Source organism: Pomacea canaliculata, linkage group LG9 (genome assembly GCF_003073045.1).
Source record: "Pomacea canaliculata isolate SZHN2017 linkage group LG9, ASM307304v1, whole genome shotgun sequence".
NCBI lineage: Eukaryota > Metazoa > Mollusca > Gastropoda > Architaenioglossa > Ampullariidae > Pomacea > Pomacea canaliculata.
Genome location: NC_037598.1, coordinates 4,391,727 through 4,409,075, shown reverse-complemented (window position 1 = coordinate 4,409,075; position 17,349 = coordinate 4,391,727). Strand labels below are relative to the sequence as shown.

Sequence of the window (17,349 nt, the reverse complement as noted above, 5' to 3'; positions counted from 1 at the left end):
ATAATTTAACTATAATGTGTTCAGCAAACGCACACAAACCAACAGACAACATTTGTGCCAGCAAATAACTCAAGACTCGTCAAGTCTTTCCATCAACACACACATTTATTCCTAAGTTCAAAGTTCAATCCTGCAAATTGTTTTGGGGTCATAGGTCACGGTATTTCCATGTCGCGCCACAAGAACCGCTCGTCCTGAAGAATGTCGGCCAGGTTCTCCATGAACGGCTCATAAAAGTCGTTGAGAATGTCCATCGTCTCCGGCATCATCGGTCCGACTTTCTCGTAGAGGATCCCCGCCTTCAGCTTCACGTCGTCAAGGACTCCTTTCATGACAGTTCCGTTCAGCTTCGCTGCGAGAAGAGAGAGAGGAGTTAGTGCTGGATGAGCGAGGGATGGAAGATGGACTGTGGGGGGAATCTTTGACAGATGTACAGACAGACACAGAAAGATATCATTGAGATATAAGGATGGATTGAAGGACGTACAATGGAAGTGTTGTATCCAGTGTGTGTGTGTGTCCTTTTTTTTATATAACAACTGAAAACAAGTTGTAATCATCTGTTTCCGATGAAGAAGTTTTAAAGTGTGTCACGCTGACCTAGATGTAGAAAGGCGTAGATTTTGTTGATTTCTGTCAACATGTCCGTTGCGTAGTCTTCGTAACGCATGACATAGATGTGACTCCGTGGGAAAATCCTCAGCCAGTCCTCCAGGAAGATGGAGTACATCCCTCCTACAAGCCGAACCTGAGCAGAAATAACCGTGTTGTTCACAGTCGTTCAATCGTCAAGAAAACATTAAACGAATCGTCTTTCAAAGACTATAAAAGCAATTTTAATAACTGAGCTGAAAAATGTAATTTGAAAAATACTGGTACAAAATGTTGTTTGTTAATAACTCTTTAACAAGATGCAAAACTACCAACAAACCGTGACTTCACCAACCTTCTTAGAAACGCTTACATCGTAAGACAACAACCAATGGGAAGGGGCGTTACTAAGGCGTTCGTGACAGAGAGGACCCTGCAGGTCGCCCTGACTCACCCCTGTGGACTCGAACAGTGTTTCGTTGTAGGCGCAGTGCCGCAAGGACAAGCGTGCGAAGCAGTCCCTGTACAGTCTCACTGCCTTCACCACCAGCTTGTGGAACGTGACTGAGCTGCCTCGCTTGAGCTCCGGGATGCGCGCCAGGAATCGAGAGTAAAGTCTGTTGACCATCAGACCATTTTTACAAGTATGCGCGCGAACATCACACACTTCACATATACACACATATACACAAATTTATATACATACACACATAGAACCTGTATATAGTGCATATATCTATATTGAGCATCCTTTTCTTTCTCCTCTTATTACTCCTCTTCCCTGTTGCAGACCGTTGTCAGGACATTTCATGTTCCTTCCATCGATTTGTTCTGCGTCATTTCCGCAAGCGACTACGTGTACTATTATATATCGGGTGTTTAATGGGGAATTGTGGTGCCATTCTTTACATGCAAAGACACAACTATCAGGTCTCTTACGACAGGTAAGATCATAATCTTCACATGTTCTCCCAAATATTTAACGTGTATGTGCTGCTTTACCAAACTTTTACCTCAAGAAGTGAGATCTTAATCATTAACCATCCATGGTAACTAACCTGTATGTGGGATGACGAAAGGAAAGAATTATTCGTGCCATAGGGGTCACGTGCCGAATGTGGTGCCCAATCAAAACACGCGGTTCTTGACAACCTCGGTTGCCATCGAGAAACCTCCAGCGGTGGACGTCCCGAAAAATGGATGTCGATCTGTCACCTGTGATTGTAGGCCAGTAATTTCCGTTAAAATATTGCTCTTATTACAATTTGAGTCAGCCACATCGTATTGATCATCACCAGAGCTCGCAGACGCAGTCGTCTGTAACGTCTGACACAATTAATGTCGAGTGCGCTACACCACCACCCACCTACGAACCCACCCGACCCTTGGTTAACAGCTGAGGCATCTCTTGCATTATCACGTATGTTACCGTCCCACGTACAACCGTCATCTGACACAGAAAAATTAATTTAAAAGGTCCCCGGAGAGTAGGTAAACAAAAAAAGAAAAAAATCAAAAACGTTATCAAAGGTGTAATTATAGCAAAAATAGTATAATGATGATAATGACATAATATTGATATATAGGTACACACAATAACAACAAAGAATATTCATACACTGTTCTGTCCATATTTACACAAAAAAATATTGCTCACCAAATATTTTATCTGATGTTCCTTTCGTCAAAATTTCACTTTCGACAGTCTTTGAACCCTGTTCTCCGGTAACCATTCTTGCGTAATCCGCGAGGGGTATGTTGCCTGTTGGAAGTAAACAACCGGAATATTTTCTAAGTTGGTCCCATTTCATTCGTGAGAAGCTTAGTGCAGACAGGAAGTATGAGACGGCAATTTTTATCACTTAACGATGAATATCACTAATTAAAATATTTGATATTATTAAACCGTCACATTTCTCACTTTGTATAATCTGAGAAATGTTAAAACTTCATATAGTCGGGTGTGTGTGTGTAAGTTACAAATCACGCATCACGTGAACTCTTGTGTCACCATATGATGGGTCGTGTACAAACCTCCTTCCATGTACCGGCCATAGTCCCACCAGTGATATTCTTTCTTCATGCCTTCCATGACGTCCGGGTGGAGGGCAATGCGGCGAAAAAGGTCAGACGTACCCGACTTGGCAACGCCAGCCACGTAGAAGTAAGGGAGACAAAGCAGGTTCGGGTACGTGGAGTTGTCGAACCAGCATGGATTCTTGGTGCTGTTAAGGTACTGTCGGGGTTCCTTTCAGACAAATTCAAGACCATAATTGTGACTTCTGCCCGTTTTTAAAGAGAGCTAACCGTTTTGCTGTCGTGACATTCCAGTTCATGAACGATCCAAAGTAATTGCTTGTGATCACGTGACTACACACCTGTTCGTTTTCTAACCTTACTTTTATTTTGTAAGTTGACATCCTTTTACTTATTTAAGTAAATACTTCTTACCTATTATGCACCAGTGCGTTTCATCTCTCATTTCTCAGCATCACTTAGACATCAACGACAAACCACAAAGGGAGTTAACCAAAGAAGCGAAATGTACCTCATTACCTCCCTGACGTAAGTGTCTTTGAACTTGCCGGTCTTCTCTCGGGGCATGGCGGGAACAGGGGCTCATCCCCAGTGAACACCCCTCGGCGGCTGGACACGGCTGACTGCGGATACGACTGCAGCCACCAGGGGGGATAAATATCGCTGAAAGAAATGGACTCGTTAGCTGCGATTATCTTCTGCTGAAAATAAATTTATAGAATATTTTGATAACAAGATTAATAATAATATTGTCTTTCAGCTAGGACTGTTAGCTCACAACTGGAATGAAAGCCGAGTGGATTAATCATTATGTTATCATGTAACGGTGACCGAATATTACAGTAAATAATTAAAGGGAAGGGATGAATTGTTTTTTTAAAAAATCTTACGAGTCCTTTCGCAATGGGGGACGTTTTGGAGTCACCGCTTCTTTACTGCAAAAGAAAAGTCGGTGTTAAAACATATGAACGTGTGTTTAGTTTGTGCAGTAATTAATAAACATCAAACATGTACTGAACAAGCCTCTGGTGTGCTCACTACAGGTGGGTGTAAGTTGTACAATGTATGTATGATGTCTGTGTTTTACAGAAACTAGGTGTACGCCAGACATGATGTAAGGAGTACAGCATGGTGGGAAGTGTTCACTGTAATAAGTTAACATGTAAAACGCAGAAATATGAACATTAACACTACACACATTGCAGGTGAACACGACTCACCACTTACTTACTAAGCCTGTTCGCTGTTTTCCCTCCTTTTATAGTCAGACCTGTGATCAAGACAATAAGACCAAGTCGTCAATTCGTTTATAAATCCTGATTTATCTCATCCATCTTTATTTGACAGAATTTTTACAGTTGAGTTTTATCAATGAGTCTCATGTGCTCATCTGTATATTGCTGGCTGCACGAGCGCCAATAAATCTTACTTGTCATTGCCCTTTAGGATTAATAAAGTTGTTTTGTCAATATTGTCAACCTACCTGTGTTTACTAATATCAGGTAACTTCCGCATAAGGTTTGGAATCGCCATCTTCTCTGACGTCATCACATCAGCCGCAAGCCTAGAGAATCACATCAACCGGATCACAAACAAAACCAAGATGTCAGCATTTATATATATTTAAAGATAAGAACAATGTAAAATTAAGTGTTTCGGCGTGCCTAAGACCCTGAGTGTGACCTCTCCTTCAACCCTTTGTGATAAATCAACCAGTTCCCATGGTTACAGAGACTAGGGGGCGGATGTGTGTTGTTGATGTTGGCAGGAAGCAGATTAATCATGAACGTTTCTGGTTAACAACGCTCCTGTAAACTGTTTACAGAAAGAGTTCAGCTTCACAGACATCAAGATGGTACATAGATACACGTATGTTGTTAAGACCTCAGCCAATGGTAGTGCTGGGACCATATGTTACAGAGGACTGTGTACAAATGTGACGTCACGAGTCTGATGTCTGTGTATGGTGGGATGTGTACGGGTGTAGCTCGAGAACGGAAAGAAGTATTTACCCAGAACTGGGGAAAGTAGTATCTTGAATTGAGCTTTATTCAATTTTTTTTTTAAAAACTAGTCTTTACTTATTTATTAATCAAAAAGATCGTGAGTAGAATAACAACAAGTGTAATAGCTCACAGACATGAGTTTGATGTCACTTTAGCAGCTGTTACTTCTGATACTGAACGGTCAATACAAACCCAAGCGGGCGATACACCTCGGAGACTGCGCGTGGTTTGTGGGTCATGCTTCCCTCCAGATGAATGTTGATGAGGCACAAGGAAGATGGAGATGGTCGTAATGACGACGAGGTAACGTGGGAACATCGAGTACATCCTCTTCGGTGACACCTTCACAACCTGAGACAAGCCTCAACATTGGATGATGTTGCTACGACCAGAGACGACTGACTCCACGAGTCTGGAGGCTCTCAATAAAACTAATACTCCTTTGAGATGAGTAATTGAGCCATCAGCGATTTTGCTATAGTGAATGTTTCTCTGGCATTGTCCTAAAGCTTCATCAATGCCGGAGTGGATGTCTTGTTTAACGAAGCATCGCTAAATTTTTCGATCCATAAAGAAGTTCACCCACGTCACAAAATCCCTCTGGTAAGCACGTCACGTGACTATACCTTACTTTAGTAAAGACATCATGTACATCACAAATCGCTTACCTTGATGAATCGAAAATCAGCTGAAACTGTGACGATGGTAAAAGTTTCTTCCAATCAGCAAGTCGGAGGGGGGAGCTCTTAATGGCGCACAGAAGCCCGCAGGACGGGTAACTTCTCGGTCGGAAGAAAACTAGAGAGCAGCGGAAGGGGAGGCCACTGCAGGCGGACGACTATATAGGTGACAGAAGTTATTCGCAGTTTGCTGTTGATAAACAGGATCCAAGTCGCACCAACCTGCCTTGTGTCCCTGTGTAGGTCGATGGTCGATGCGGGGGTGACCTTTGTAGGAGGCTGTTCTGGATTTGGTTCGAGTCTTAAAATAAAGTATCAACATTACATTTTCATTTGGATTTCATTTGTATATATATATACACACACACGTTTATTTATTTATTTTTATCTTGTGCTTAGCTCTATCTGAAATCATGATTATCCCTTTGTTTGCGTGTACGTGCATGCGTGTGTTTATATCTCGATTCCTATCTAGTGTGTCTATTATCTTGTGTCACATCCTTCTTCTTCTTCTGTTAACCTTTCTACAAGTCTGTCTTGTAAATAAGTTGCCCATTCAAAAAAAAAAATATGTAAGAAATATATATAAAAAATAAATAAAAATAAAAAACGAAATAAGTTGCCCATTCTCTCCCTTTAAACCCCTCATACCCATCCGTCGCTTCTCATGTCCGTAACCTGTCTGTCTGCTAGCGTGCCTGCGTGACTGCTGAGCAGTTTACCTGATTTCCTGTCTGTTTTCCCATATGCTTCCTGACTGCCTCCCCACATGACAGTCATTGTGGTTGCCTACCTGCCTGCATGACGTGCAAATCAGGGTATGGCGAAGGCGTTCAAACGGGTGGGGAGCGATTATATAGACTTCTCTCCTCACCATCGTGTGTACCCCGCCTTCTAACACCCGATCGACAAGATGTAATCGGTTAATTAAGGGTGGTGAAACAGGTTTATTAGTCCTGGCAGTCACACCAGGATTGTGGCTTTATGAAGTGATTGAGGTGTTGTGGGTAGAGTGTGTGGGTGTGGGTGTGGGTGTGCGCTTATTTGCAAGAATAATTGAGATGAACCGAAAGATAAGAAAACAAAATCTTTTTAAAAACTTATTATTATTCCTATTAATTATTATTATTCCTATTAATTGAAGTGTTATTGTCTTATGCTCAGTTTATTGGATTGTGCACACCTACGAGCGTCTTTATATATATTTTCTATCTACATTGTGTCGCTTAACGATGTGAGAAAAGTGTCGTTGGGTGATCAAAAGATCATGTTGTGCAGATATCACAGAAAGTGTTTACAAAACTTGCTTATTCTCATAATCAACTATTAATGTACTGCACATACATATGTCGGGCTACACTTACATACGACTAGCGGTGCAGCAGGTTTGTTCACATGTAAGTAATCCGTTGCCTAACGAGATTACAACAGCCACCCGGTGATAGGAACTGTTTATGTTCATATTATGGAACCAGCTTCGCTAGGTGATATTATTTTTTGAGAGAGTGTGTGTATATGTGTCTATATAAGGGTAGTTGGGGTGTCAGCGTGTGTGGGTGAAGGAGTTGAAGGGTTGAGTGAGTGGATGTGATTGTGCGTACACGTGTACATGCATGTACAAGAGGAAAACAGCTTGAGAAAAACAATGAAAAGTTGTTTAAGGGTTTTTCATGTTGATGGTGCTAAAAGCGAATTTATATTTAATGGTCATAGTCTACGTATGAGAAATTTGTGTGCGTATTAGAAACTATTAAAACATCACATGAACTTCGTGTTCATATGCCAAACGCATCCTTACATAATGAGTGCGTGCCTCGGTAACATCATTCGCTCACCTACATCTGGCTGACAAATCTTCTTTCACAAACACAACATCAGGTTAGCAATTGGTACATTCATATAAGTCTAGGTTTTCAGTGTATCTGGCCACATGGTGTGGGCCTCAGTCAATAAGTCCCAGCATTTAATTAATCGTCAACGCTTGTTGTGCTTCTCCAAATCGCATCTCAATAAACTCCATCTGTGCCAGCAGCTGCCTCTCCTTTGACAAAACATCTGCCCAGTCCTCAATTATTTTTCCCGCCTAAATCATCAATCTAGAGTCGTAGTACTTGCATTGTTTAACATGTTTCATGCCTTCGAGCGAGGATAAGGTTCGACTAGGAGAATCTCTTGTGTCCGTTCTGTAACAGATTCTGAAAGGATCGTAGACGTTGCCTGGTAACACAAATGAACATCATCAGTTTTGATGTTTGGGTAGACATGGATGTAGCTGTTTGATTAAACTGTATTTACTGCCATTAATTTCGTGTTTAAACAAAGACTACATTAAGAGAAATCAAGGAATTATGAATACTGATATTGCAAAGTTATACCAATAAAATTGCAAAGTCCTTCAAACTATTTTGAGAATTTCTCCTTCAAAAGGAAATAGTGCGAGTTCTGCATGTCTTCATGATGGTTGTTGCACAAAATAACAACACAAATTTGAATAATTCACTTGCCTGCTGACACTTGAAGATAAACTTTTAATTAATGTTTTTATATTTACTACAATTATTGTCTAATAATGTGTAAATCATGAAAAATAAGTCCAAAGCTTTTCTTAATAAGCAGCATCTTGAACGATAACCTTTGAAAAAAAGAGAATTTCTTGCTAGGGGTTAGAGTTGTGGAGACCCTGTATTTCTAATAGAAGGCAAGGTTAGGGTGAAATCACAGGTCTGATGTTTTGAATCGACTCTCTTCAAACTTTTGGATTTCAAAAGAATCTTGTCTGAAACAGGGCTCTGGGCTGTTCATGAAGGCCACCAGACCAACCTTAATTCCTGAATTAGGAGGTATCATTGGATAAGAAAGGTGGCCTCGACAATTAAAACAATTATTGTTGAGCACCTGTGTTTTAGACGCGAATAGTAAGCGAATATTTAAGTGTAATTGGTTCAAAATGCCAGCTGTTATTTATGTAAACATAAGCTGTTACTTTATTAAAATCTCCTTTTAAATCTCCATTAAAATAAGCCATGCAACAAGCCCGGATGCTTTGCTTATTTGAGTCCAGTTGATGGGCCAGTGTTAGAGAAAATAAAGTATCATTCATTTTGTTCACTTACATGTTTCCATTCCTGTTCTTTATTTCTGAGGGAGGATATTTTATTTGTACCTCTTCAGCATCTTCTTCTTCAGTGTCTTTAGTCCTCATAATAAATTACATAATAAAATGAAAGTATTTGTCCCGTTTCCCCGCCACATACACACACCACTTCTTTTCTCTTTTTCTCCTCCTTCTCTCTGTCCCGCACGTGCTCTCGAGAAACACACACACACATACACACAGGATCGAAAATAGCAGTTGATTCATATTTCATATTTTTAATGGTTATGCATCGTTCACAATACTTATTATTAATAAATACCATTGATTTCTCTTTGTAATTAAATGGTAGCAAATAAAAAGTTAATTAAACGACTATCGCCATGCTGGCAAGTGAATTATTAAAATTAATTATTCTTGTGGTTCTTTTGTGAAAATAAATCTTCAAGACTCGAGGACACAGTGCAAAAAATCACATTGCCTTCTCTACCTTTCCTCGATTTCATGATTTGTTATTTCATGAAAATTCGCAGTGATAACACCTTTGGAGTCACGTGGTTGTGCTTTGTGGATGTTAACATAGAGGACTGGGACAACTAATGTCTGATGAATCCATAGGTGAAGATGAATGTGTGTGTGTGAAATGCTTGTGTATATTTGCTAGTATATGTATTTGTAGATGGAGCTTTGAATGTGTGTATATGTGAGTGTATGCGTTGTGATGTGTGTACGAGTGCTTCTATGTATGTGTGTTTTTAAGTTTTAATTATAAACTCAACTAAGTAGTATGAAAAAAAACCCTCGACGACATCGAAGATGATAAGTATGACGACGCTGTCCATGAGGACGGCGATAATGAGATCGATGATGAAGAGTATGTTATTGATGATTCAGGACGGGTGTGTTGTTGGCACTCACTTATCACGTGGACAGCTATGGCCACCCTCCGTACTTGACTCGCCTGTCACCTCCAGGCCCCCAACTGTCGCCACCTTGTTGCCAGGAGCTTATCAGCCCTTAATTATTTTCATCATCAATGTGACGGATCGTTTACTATCGATCTGCCAACGACGTAGATGATCAACTGCGCCGATCTGTTTCTGAAATTGGCTGGAGAACTTGCCGTGTGCAAAAGTTTAGTCAAAATACTTATCGTAGTACTAATGATGATGATGATGATCCGTACAATGTGTCATCAAAATGTGAATTAGACTCTGTATGTGTGTGAGTCTGAGACAATTGTACGCTCAACAGAGTAGTATGAAAACTCCGGCAACGACATCGATGATGATATGTACGACGACGATGTTCACGTCAAGTCTGACTTACGGCCTCGCATCAACCCATCCCTGGTGCTCTAAACTTTTAGTCAATAGTATAGTGTATCTTTAACAGAAATATATCCTGTGATTTAAATCCTCTCTATGTTTCTTGAGGACAAACGTGATTAATACGTGTCACGTGACTGTTGCCATCCCACCTCTTGATGATTTATTGTCAAAGAATTGAATGATACAAAGTAGCTGTTAGTCAAGTTTATTGCAGATATTCTCACTGAACGCCAGAGACCCCCCCCCCAAAAAAAAAAAATAAATAAATAAAAAGACTGGACAGTTGACTTCTAACAACAATCCAATGACCAGAAGATCCAACAGCCTCAGGTGTTGTCTGTGCACGTTATTTACATTGAAATAAGCTCGACGCTCCCTCCACATCATCTGTGCCGCGCGGAGAATAAACTATTGATGGTGCAGTCACATGTTTCCATGGAAACATGGGTGGGTGGGGGAGGGGGGACTTTTTATTGAACGCGATGCTGTATTGTCGTCCTTTCCTCCTGACCACTACCTTGTCTCGGCGTTACCTGTAGGGGGAGCTCGCTCCACATCTAATCAAACTGGGTCATCTTTTCGTCGCTTTGTGTCAGGTAAGTTGATAAGAAAACTTGCCTTTTTAATTAATCCTTTACTTTTTTAAGTTTCCAGCAACGCATTATTCTTTAAATTGTTCTTTGAGTCCTCTAACTCTATAGATCTTTATTTCTTCCTGTTTTCTTTGTGTCTTTCTTTTTGTCTTTCTTTTTGTCTTTCTTTCTTTCTTTCTTTCTTTCTTTCTTTCTTTCTTTCTTTCTTTCTGTCTTGCAAGCTCTTTAACATTTTCCTCTTTCTTTCGGGTCTTTCTTCCTTCTTTTTTTTTTTTTTTTTTTTTGTTTTGTGCTTCTGTTTTACGTTTTCTTCTTTTTTCTTTTTCTTCTTCTTCTTAGTATTCTTCCTCTCCTCCTCCTCCTTCTCCTACCTCAGATCAGTAATAATAGATGAAAAAGACGATTTGGTTTGCGACACTGTCTTTAAAATGTTTGTATTTAAAGCTTTATCAAAGTATCTTTTTTTTATTGTGCAAGAAAGTTTTATTGTCCACTTTGTTCGCTAGTTTTGATGATGACATCTACTCAGATCCTGGTGTAGTACATCTGTTCTTTCATCAGCTTTGAGGAAAGGAGACTGAAATAACATCTACATGTCCAGTTAGAGATAAACACATTTTTACCAAGATGCCCGATTTCATCTCTGAATGTCTAATTTTTACGAACTGCATCTTTTGGAAATTATCCACGAATTATTTATCGCTATGGTGCTGAGAATTCTATAAAACGGAAAGTACATTGCTAGTCTATTAAACCTAGTTTAAAAATTATGACCAGAGTTCCTGTCTGATACTTTCACAATAAATGTTAATTAGAAATGATGCATCCACATGTTTGCACTCGCGTTTTGAGTGGATTGTTTATGTACAAACTTTATTTTGTTTACTGCAGACTGGAATCTAAACAGCGGGCATCTGTCACCATGAAGCGAGTGGGGACCTTCACGTATATAAGGATCTTTTTATTCTCCATCATGACAGGACTGGTTCTGTTTATTCTTGTCTCCATCAAAAGCACCAGCGTGCAGACAAACAGGTTAGAAAATGCTGCCACCTTCTTTCTTCCTTCAGTATGAGACGTGAAAGAATTTCTCCTTCCTTCCCTCACTCCTTCCCTCACCCTCTTCTTCTCTCTTTCGTGTGTTGTGGTTTCCGTGAATTGGTTTCTCGTACAAAGCTGAATAGAATGTTGATGAGAAGCTTGTTAAGGTGTATATCTGCGCCATGATACGGTGACTGTCTTCAGTGTCACGAGGTGACAGTTGTGTCAGTCATGTCATGAGACAGTTCTGTCAGGAGGTTCTCTGACAGCAGTACCAGGAGTGCCCTCCATATCTGCTCCACACTGATTCCTTCTCATTTTGCAAGTTACAAAACTCTGCAAGTTGCTTGTGCATTCATTTCAGACATTTACTTACCAGTCTCAAACATGTATTCATCGTATTACTACCACTGAAATGATTCGCAGGCCTTATTTCTTTTAATTTTAATTGCTTATGCGCTAATGACTATCAGAAAAAAATAACAAATCCTTCTGTTAGTATCCAGATGGTCATTCCACGTTTTAGTCTGACTCTCTCTCTTCTTTCTCTTGCTGGAGACATGATCTTGAAACAATAATCTCTCACATTCTCTCTGTGTATGCCATTGTGTCCATGTGCTGTCCTTTTTTTAAGTCCCTTTATTTTTTTCAGATTAACAGTAGAAGAAGAATGGCCACAGACAACAACAGAGTCCATGGAAGATAGCCTAGTAACAGCCACCAAAAAATTTCACTACCCGACAAACCCTCCGTCAGCACCAAAGCGTCCTGATGACCAGCCGTCCAGAAAGAACGCCTTCCGCCAACCAGAAGAGAATGTCACCCAAAAGCCGGAGAAAATAAAGTATGAAAATATTTACTGGACACTTCTTTTAGGTTCGTGTGTGTGTGTGTTGTTTTTTCCTTCTGTTTTGTTGTTGTTGTTGTTGTTGTTGTTGTTGTTGTTGTTGTTGTCATTCCGTTTTGTTTAGGGATTTTTAAATTTTCGCTAGTTTTGGTCGTTGCATTTGTTTTATTGTCCTTAATTTATTATTATATTATTTTATTTTTTTTTTTTATTATTATTATTATTTTTTTTTGTGGCCGTGTTTGTGAAGAACTTTTTTCTGCTCTCTAGCTAATTGAAACTGTTTTAAAACTTCCTCACTTTTCTCATCTTGGAGAACAAATTGACACTGTATCGTTTCAGGCTGGGCTACAGTTATCCCGAGTGGTATTTGAGGTCATGTCAAAGATCGATAACCTATCACACGAAAGACGAGTTCGTGGGTGATCGCCCTTTCTTCCCGCCGTGTGCTGCGCAGACTACGGGCAACAGGAAGGGATTCTACCCCATGATAGTAGGGATTGTTTGCATTTACTGTAGTTTACTCATGTTTGGGGATCTTAAAACTGACTTGGACACCTCAGGGTTTCTGTGTGACATACTTTGAACGATCCTGACTTCTTCAGACGCCATATTGGTAGACCACTTTTCAAAATGTATTAATGATTAATATTCAGCGAAGGGTGATGAGGCAACAATTACAAAAAAAATGGATACTTCACCGTAGGACCCATGTGTTTTCAACCGTCTGTTTTGTTTGGGGGATTTCTGACAAACTGCTTACCAAGAATAATTTTAACTTTTATTTCTACAACTTCAAGGAACCTAAGAGGTACCTACCGAACAGCAAGAACCCTTGCTGGATCGACAAGCCTGGGGACGTGAGAACACTGCGCTGCATCCCATACTTCTATGTGGCTGGCGTAGCCAAGTGTGGGACCTCTGACCTTTTCCGCCGCATCCGACTCCACCCGGAAGTCATGAAGGGTACGATGAAGGAGTACCACTGGTGGGACCGCACCCGCTTTGGGTTTACAGATGAAGAAGGTATGACATGCGCAATATCATTTCAACCGAAAGGCTCTTTACAATTAATATTTTAAACAGTTGCTTTAACTACTTAACCCTTTCCTCTCTATTCTTCCTATTCACCTTCCCCCAGTGTTAAAAAATATCACTAGATGAAATCACTTTTTGAAAGAAACATCGTCATGGCTATTCTGTAATTCTCCTTCTTATCAAAGAAATAATGTCTCTAAAATTCAGTTGTTCTGGCTAGAAGATGGTCGTCACTGTGAGTTTCATTGTGGGTAGGGACTAGAGAAAAACTTCTGCAGCAGACTCTCGGGTGCCCACACGGCAATGAAAGTTGACGATGATGCTAATAATCATAAACTTATCTGTGGGTTCTTCAGTTCCTCTGATTGTATAACCATTGATATATCTCGCTCAGTCGTCAAGTATTAATTCTCTTGAAATCCTACGAACTAACTTCTCAAAATTGTCGATCTTTCATTGTTTCGATGAAAGCAAACTCTTATATTTGCTTCTTTTGGGGGGTAGCTTTTGTTGTAGAGGGTTTACTTTGTTTTGTCTTGTATTCTCCTGTTTTCTTAACAAATTTCTGACCATGTTTTGCACAGAAGAGGTAACATTTAGACAGTACACGATGCAGGTGACCGGCGACAACGGGCTGGAGAGCGTGCTGAAGGATCTGAGGACAAACGGGTCATCGAGGAGACTTTTTGGTGGGTTGACGATAGTTTTTAATGTCTGGTGCTAGTAAATCTTGATGCCTAGTTCCTAGGAAATCTTGATGCCTAGTTCCTGGCTGCGTTCTTTGTGCTGATGGATGATTGTCTCATTGAGAATCAGACTATATCTTAAAATTTTAGTGGTTTACAATTTGTTTCTAATGACTGAGTAAAGTTCGGTGATAGATTCTATTGCCCCGGATGCTAGTAAGTAGTTATCACCCCTACACTACCCCGCCACCTTTTTGTACTCGAGATACCTACACATATTTCCATGTGAAAAAGGACAGAAATAATACCGAAGTCAGGACTGTGTATAGTGCGTTTAGCTTTTTGTTTGTTTTTTAGCAACTTGTTGTTTTTTGTTGTTTGTTGTTTGTTGTTGTTTTGTTTTTGTTTTTGTTTTTTGGTATTTTTGTGGTTTTTTTTTTTTTTTTTGAAGGCTTTAGTCGGTTGGAGAACTGTAAGCAAATGTCGCAAATGTCAGCAAGACACATCTATATACAAAAATGACATCACGAATTTGACCTTTTCCTGTTCGTAGTGATTTTTCTGGGCTTGTAACTCGAAAATACAAGGATGAAGGTATTCATCACGAATTGGGGAAATAGTATATTGCGTACAGCTTTACCCAGTTATTAGAAGACAAACATTGTGCCCATTAGATCTTTAAACAGACAGTTGGGAAGCTACAGTATTGCTTGACACACCTGTTGTCCACACAACTATTCATTGACCTCTCTGTCTTCCCTGTAGGTGACGGCTCGCCATCTTATGTGCGGGACTTGGACGGTTGGCCACAGATAGACGGTAACCAGGGCTGCCTTGAGCCGCGCGTCACGATTGGCCAGCAGATACGTCACTTGTACCCGGATGCCAAGATCATCATCATCCTCCGACATCCAACCCCAAGGTCTCATTTCAGTTGTTCTGTACTTCATTCATACCCCAGTGAATCGTAGTGACAAGGACACCCAGGAGTTCAATGAGTCGTAGTGACTAAGCTTTTCTTTAGTATACTGTTTGAAAACTGCGGAGACAAAACACTTACCTTTGATCGCCCAATGTTTTCCCGGGGGCAATGACTTAACCTTCGCTTCCTGACTGGTTACTGCATCCGACTGTCAAACGAAGTATGAGGTCAGGTCTTTGGCTGGAAAACTCACCCACCCTTACCCAGTATAAATAGCTTCCTGATATATCATGATAGGTAAAAGCGCTAGTAGCATTTTGTTGGACTCCGACATCTACATACGGGTCTCTAGACACAGTGAAATAATTTATTGCCTCTATGTAGAATACGCTTTAGGATCATTTATACATATGTTTATGTCTACACGGGTAGGCTGGCATGTATTAAATGAAACCATTATACAATACCCGTCACCAGTTGGTGCAACTCACCTTGTAGTGGTGTGGTGGCTTGCGCACCTGGTGGATCCACAAATCGATGTCGACGAGAGCCTTGTGCTCCTGGCAGGTGTAACCAAGCCGACAGGTCTGTCAAGGGAGAGGCCAGACTAAAATATTGCACCCTGGCCCTCCAGGCTAGGGGTTTTGCTTTGGGCTAACAACCCACTCATGTTAAAAAAAAAAAGAGCTGTACGTCGCAGCCCTTATGCTCATCGAGGAGTAACAAGACTAAACTAAAACCCATATTAAAGTACGCTCGTACATGTAACCCACATATATTTCATGCACACAAGAAACTGTCCCCCGTGGGAGCAGTAAAAGCAGAAATAAAATTAATCTTTGTGGATTTTTTTTTTTTTTGTATTTGCAGGCTGTACTCTCGTTTTCTGTCACGCATACCTCGCACGCCAGACTTCAAGGATGCGACGTCCAAGTCATTTCACGAGTACGTGGTGAGGGCGGTGCGCCTGTATCGGGAGTGCTTCGACCGCTGGTCCCTCCGCCACTGCGCCTACAACGGCACACTCTACGCCGAAGCAGTGGTCAGTAGTCTGATGCTGGCACACAGACAGACAGACTGACAGACTGACAGACTGACACTGAGCGACAGACATTGAGCGAGCGTCTGTACAGGAATGAATTCTGTGTGTGAATACACACTACTCTCCATTTAACTAACTTTGGCTTGTAGAGGAAATAAATGGGTGTAAAAGAAGAATACACTTAATCATCTTGAGTCAAAATTTCACAAGAACACCAAGAATTAGGGTAAAGTGTTACTTTCCTTCCTCTGTGTCTCGCAGACGCGTGTGTCTGAGGGTCTCTATTCAGTCTTCTTGGAGGACTGGCTCCGGATATTCCCCCGGAAACAGATGCTCATACTGCGATACGAAGACTACGCCCGGGACATGGAGACAGAGCTGATGAAGGTTTTCGACTTTCTGGGTACAGGTAAGAGCAGCCAGAACTTGACCGACTAAAGCTTTTGGATTGCAGACTCTCTCTCTCTCTTCTCTCCCATTTCCTCCTCTAGTGTCTGCATAGTAGGAAATACAGGCTGTTACATATAGGCTGTTACAGGAAAATAAATCAACAAGTTAAACAAATAAAGAACAATCAAACGTATTAGGTGTGAGAAGTTGAAGCTAGAGAAAAAGTTTGTATCCCCTAGATCTCCCTCATTATCTGTCTTTCCTTCCTTCCTTCTTTCATCATTTCCAACTCCATCGTGTGCACAAATATGTGTACCCAAACGTGTCAACTGTTGGTTTTTATTTGAGTGTGCATGCCCGTATCATTGATGCTCGATCGTAATTTCTGACCGTCCTTAACCTGTGCAGCCTCCATGACGAAGGAGGAGAAAGACGTGGTGATGGAGCATGTGACGGTCAATGTGGGCGACTTATACGAGAAACTCGGTCCCATGCTGCCAGAAACTATCAGTGTCCTCAACGAGTTCTACGAGCCCTTCAACCAACAGCTCGCCCAGCTCCTCGATGACGAACAGTTCCTGTGGAGGGACATAACCCCCTGACCTAACCCCTCACCCCACAAACACCCGGGTGAACGTCCTACCCCTTGTTGGAGGATACTTGACTTTCAAAGCCAAAATAAAAATAAAATGAACGTGACATATTTTCAATGTCCTGTCCATCTGAGTAAGGGTGGTGACCACTTTTCGAAGTTTTTCACCAACACCAGTTTTTTTTTGTTTAAAGAATGAATTACATGAATGTTGAAGGTGCGAAAGTCTTGATTAAAATTAAAACTGTTGCTATTTATAACAAATGTATTTTGACATAAATATGTAAGCACATCGCAGCTACAGATGTGCATGAAAATAACATTGCAGTAACAATATTGGGATTCAATGAATAATCGATGTTAGTTTTGAACCAACGAGCATTTTCGACAAAACAAAGAAATAAGTTTATGATCTTCGTGACATGAAGTCCTACAACTAATAAAGTGTTTTACACCTGC

General features: G+C 40.7%; 2 protein-coding genes across 9 annotated transcripts; one reads left to right on the top strand and one right to left on the bottom strand.

Moving 5' to 3' along the window:
* Window positions 1–84: 84 nt before the first annotated feature.
* LOC112572850 (carbohydrate sulfotransferase 15-like) lies at window positions 85–6,249 on the bottom strand. 8 transcript variants are annotated; one of them, XM_025252761.1, is made up of 13 exons: window positions 6,037–6,248; window positions 5,303–5,615; window positions 4,827–4,985; window positions 4,112–4,192; window positions 3,849–3,898; window positions 3,519–3,563; window positions 3,140–3,291; window positions 2,626–2,839; window positions 2,249–2,353; window positions 1,650–1,806; window positions 1,046–1,208; window positions 601–748; window positions 85–352 (listed from the first exon to the last, which is right to left on the bottom strand). In XM_025252761.1, the coding sequence occupies exons 7-13, from the start codon at window positions 3,212–3,214 to the stop codon at window positions 156–158; spliced, it is 1,059 nt and encodes a 352-aa protein (XP_025108546.1). In that variant the 5' UTR covers window positions 3,215–3,291; window positions 3,519–3,563; window positions 3,849–3,898; window positions 4,112–4,192; window positions 4,827–4,985; window positions 5,303–5,615; window positions 6,037–6,248; the 3' UTR covers window positions 85–155. The 8 variants fall into 8 exon arrangements, with proteins under 8 accessions (XP_025108546.1, XP_025108544.1, XP_025108541.1 ...); XM_025252759.1 differs by having other exon boundaries at window positions 3,856–3,898; XM_025252756.1 differs by having other exon boundaries at window positions 3,860–3,898.
* A 3,939-nt stretch (window positions 6,250–10,188) lies between these two features.
* Window positions 10,189–17,349, top strand: LOC112571727 (carbohydrate sulfotransferase 15-like). Its single transcript, XM_025250971.1, has 10 exons — window positions 10,189–10,335; window positions 11,224–11,367; window positions 12,026–12,217; window positions 12,563–12,713; window positions 13,021–13,246; window positions 13,843–13,947; window positions 14,710–14,866; window positions 15,737–15,908; window positions 16,170–16,317; window positions 16,707–17,349. Exons 2-10 carry the CDS (start codon window positions 11,255–11,257, stop codon window positions 16,898–16,900), a joined length of 1,458 nt encoding a protein of 485 aa, XP_025106756.1. The 5' UTR covers window positions 10,189–10,335; window positions 11,224–11,254; the 3' UTR covers window positions 16,901–17,349.

Coding starts and splice junctions, on each gene's coding strand:
- LOC112571727 (XM_025250971.1), top strand. CDS start 11,255: ATGAAGCGAGTGGGGACCTTCACGTATATAAGGATCTTTTTATTCTCC. Junction 12,218..12,562: donor CAAAAGCCGGAGAAAATAAA/GTATGAAAATAT, acceptor GTATCGTTTCAG/GCTGGGCTACAGTTATCCCG. Junction 16,318..16,706: donor TTTCGACTTTCTGGGTACAG/GTAAGAGCAGCC, acceptor TAACCTGTGCAG/CCTCCATGACGAAGGAGGAG.
- LOC112572850 (XM_025252762.1), bottom strand. CDS start 3,214: ATGAGCCCCTGTTCCCGCCATGCCCCGAGAGAAGACCGGCAAGTTCAA. Junction 2,354..2,625: donor TGGCCGGTACATGGAAGGAG/GTTTGTACACGA, acceptor TACTTCCAACAG/GCAACATACCCCTCGCGGAT. Junction 1,807..2,248: donor AACATCAGATAAAATATTTG/GTGAGCAATATT, acceptor CTACAATCACAG/GTGACAGATCGACATCCATT.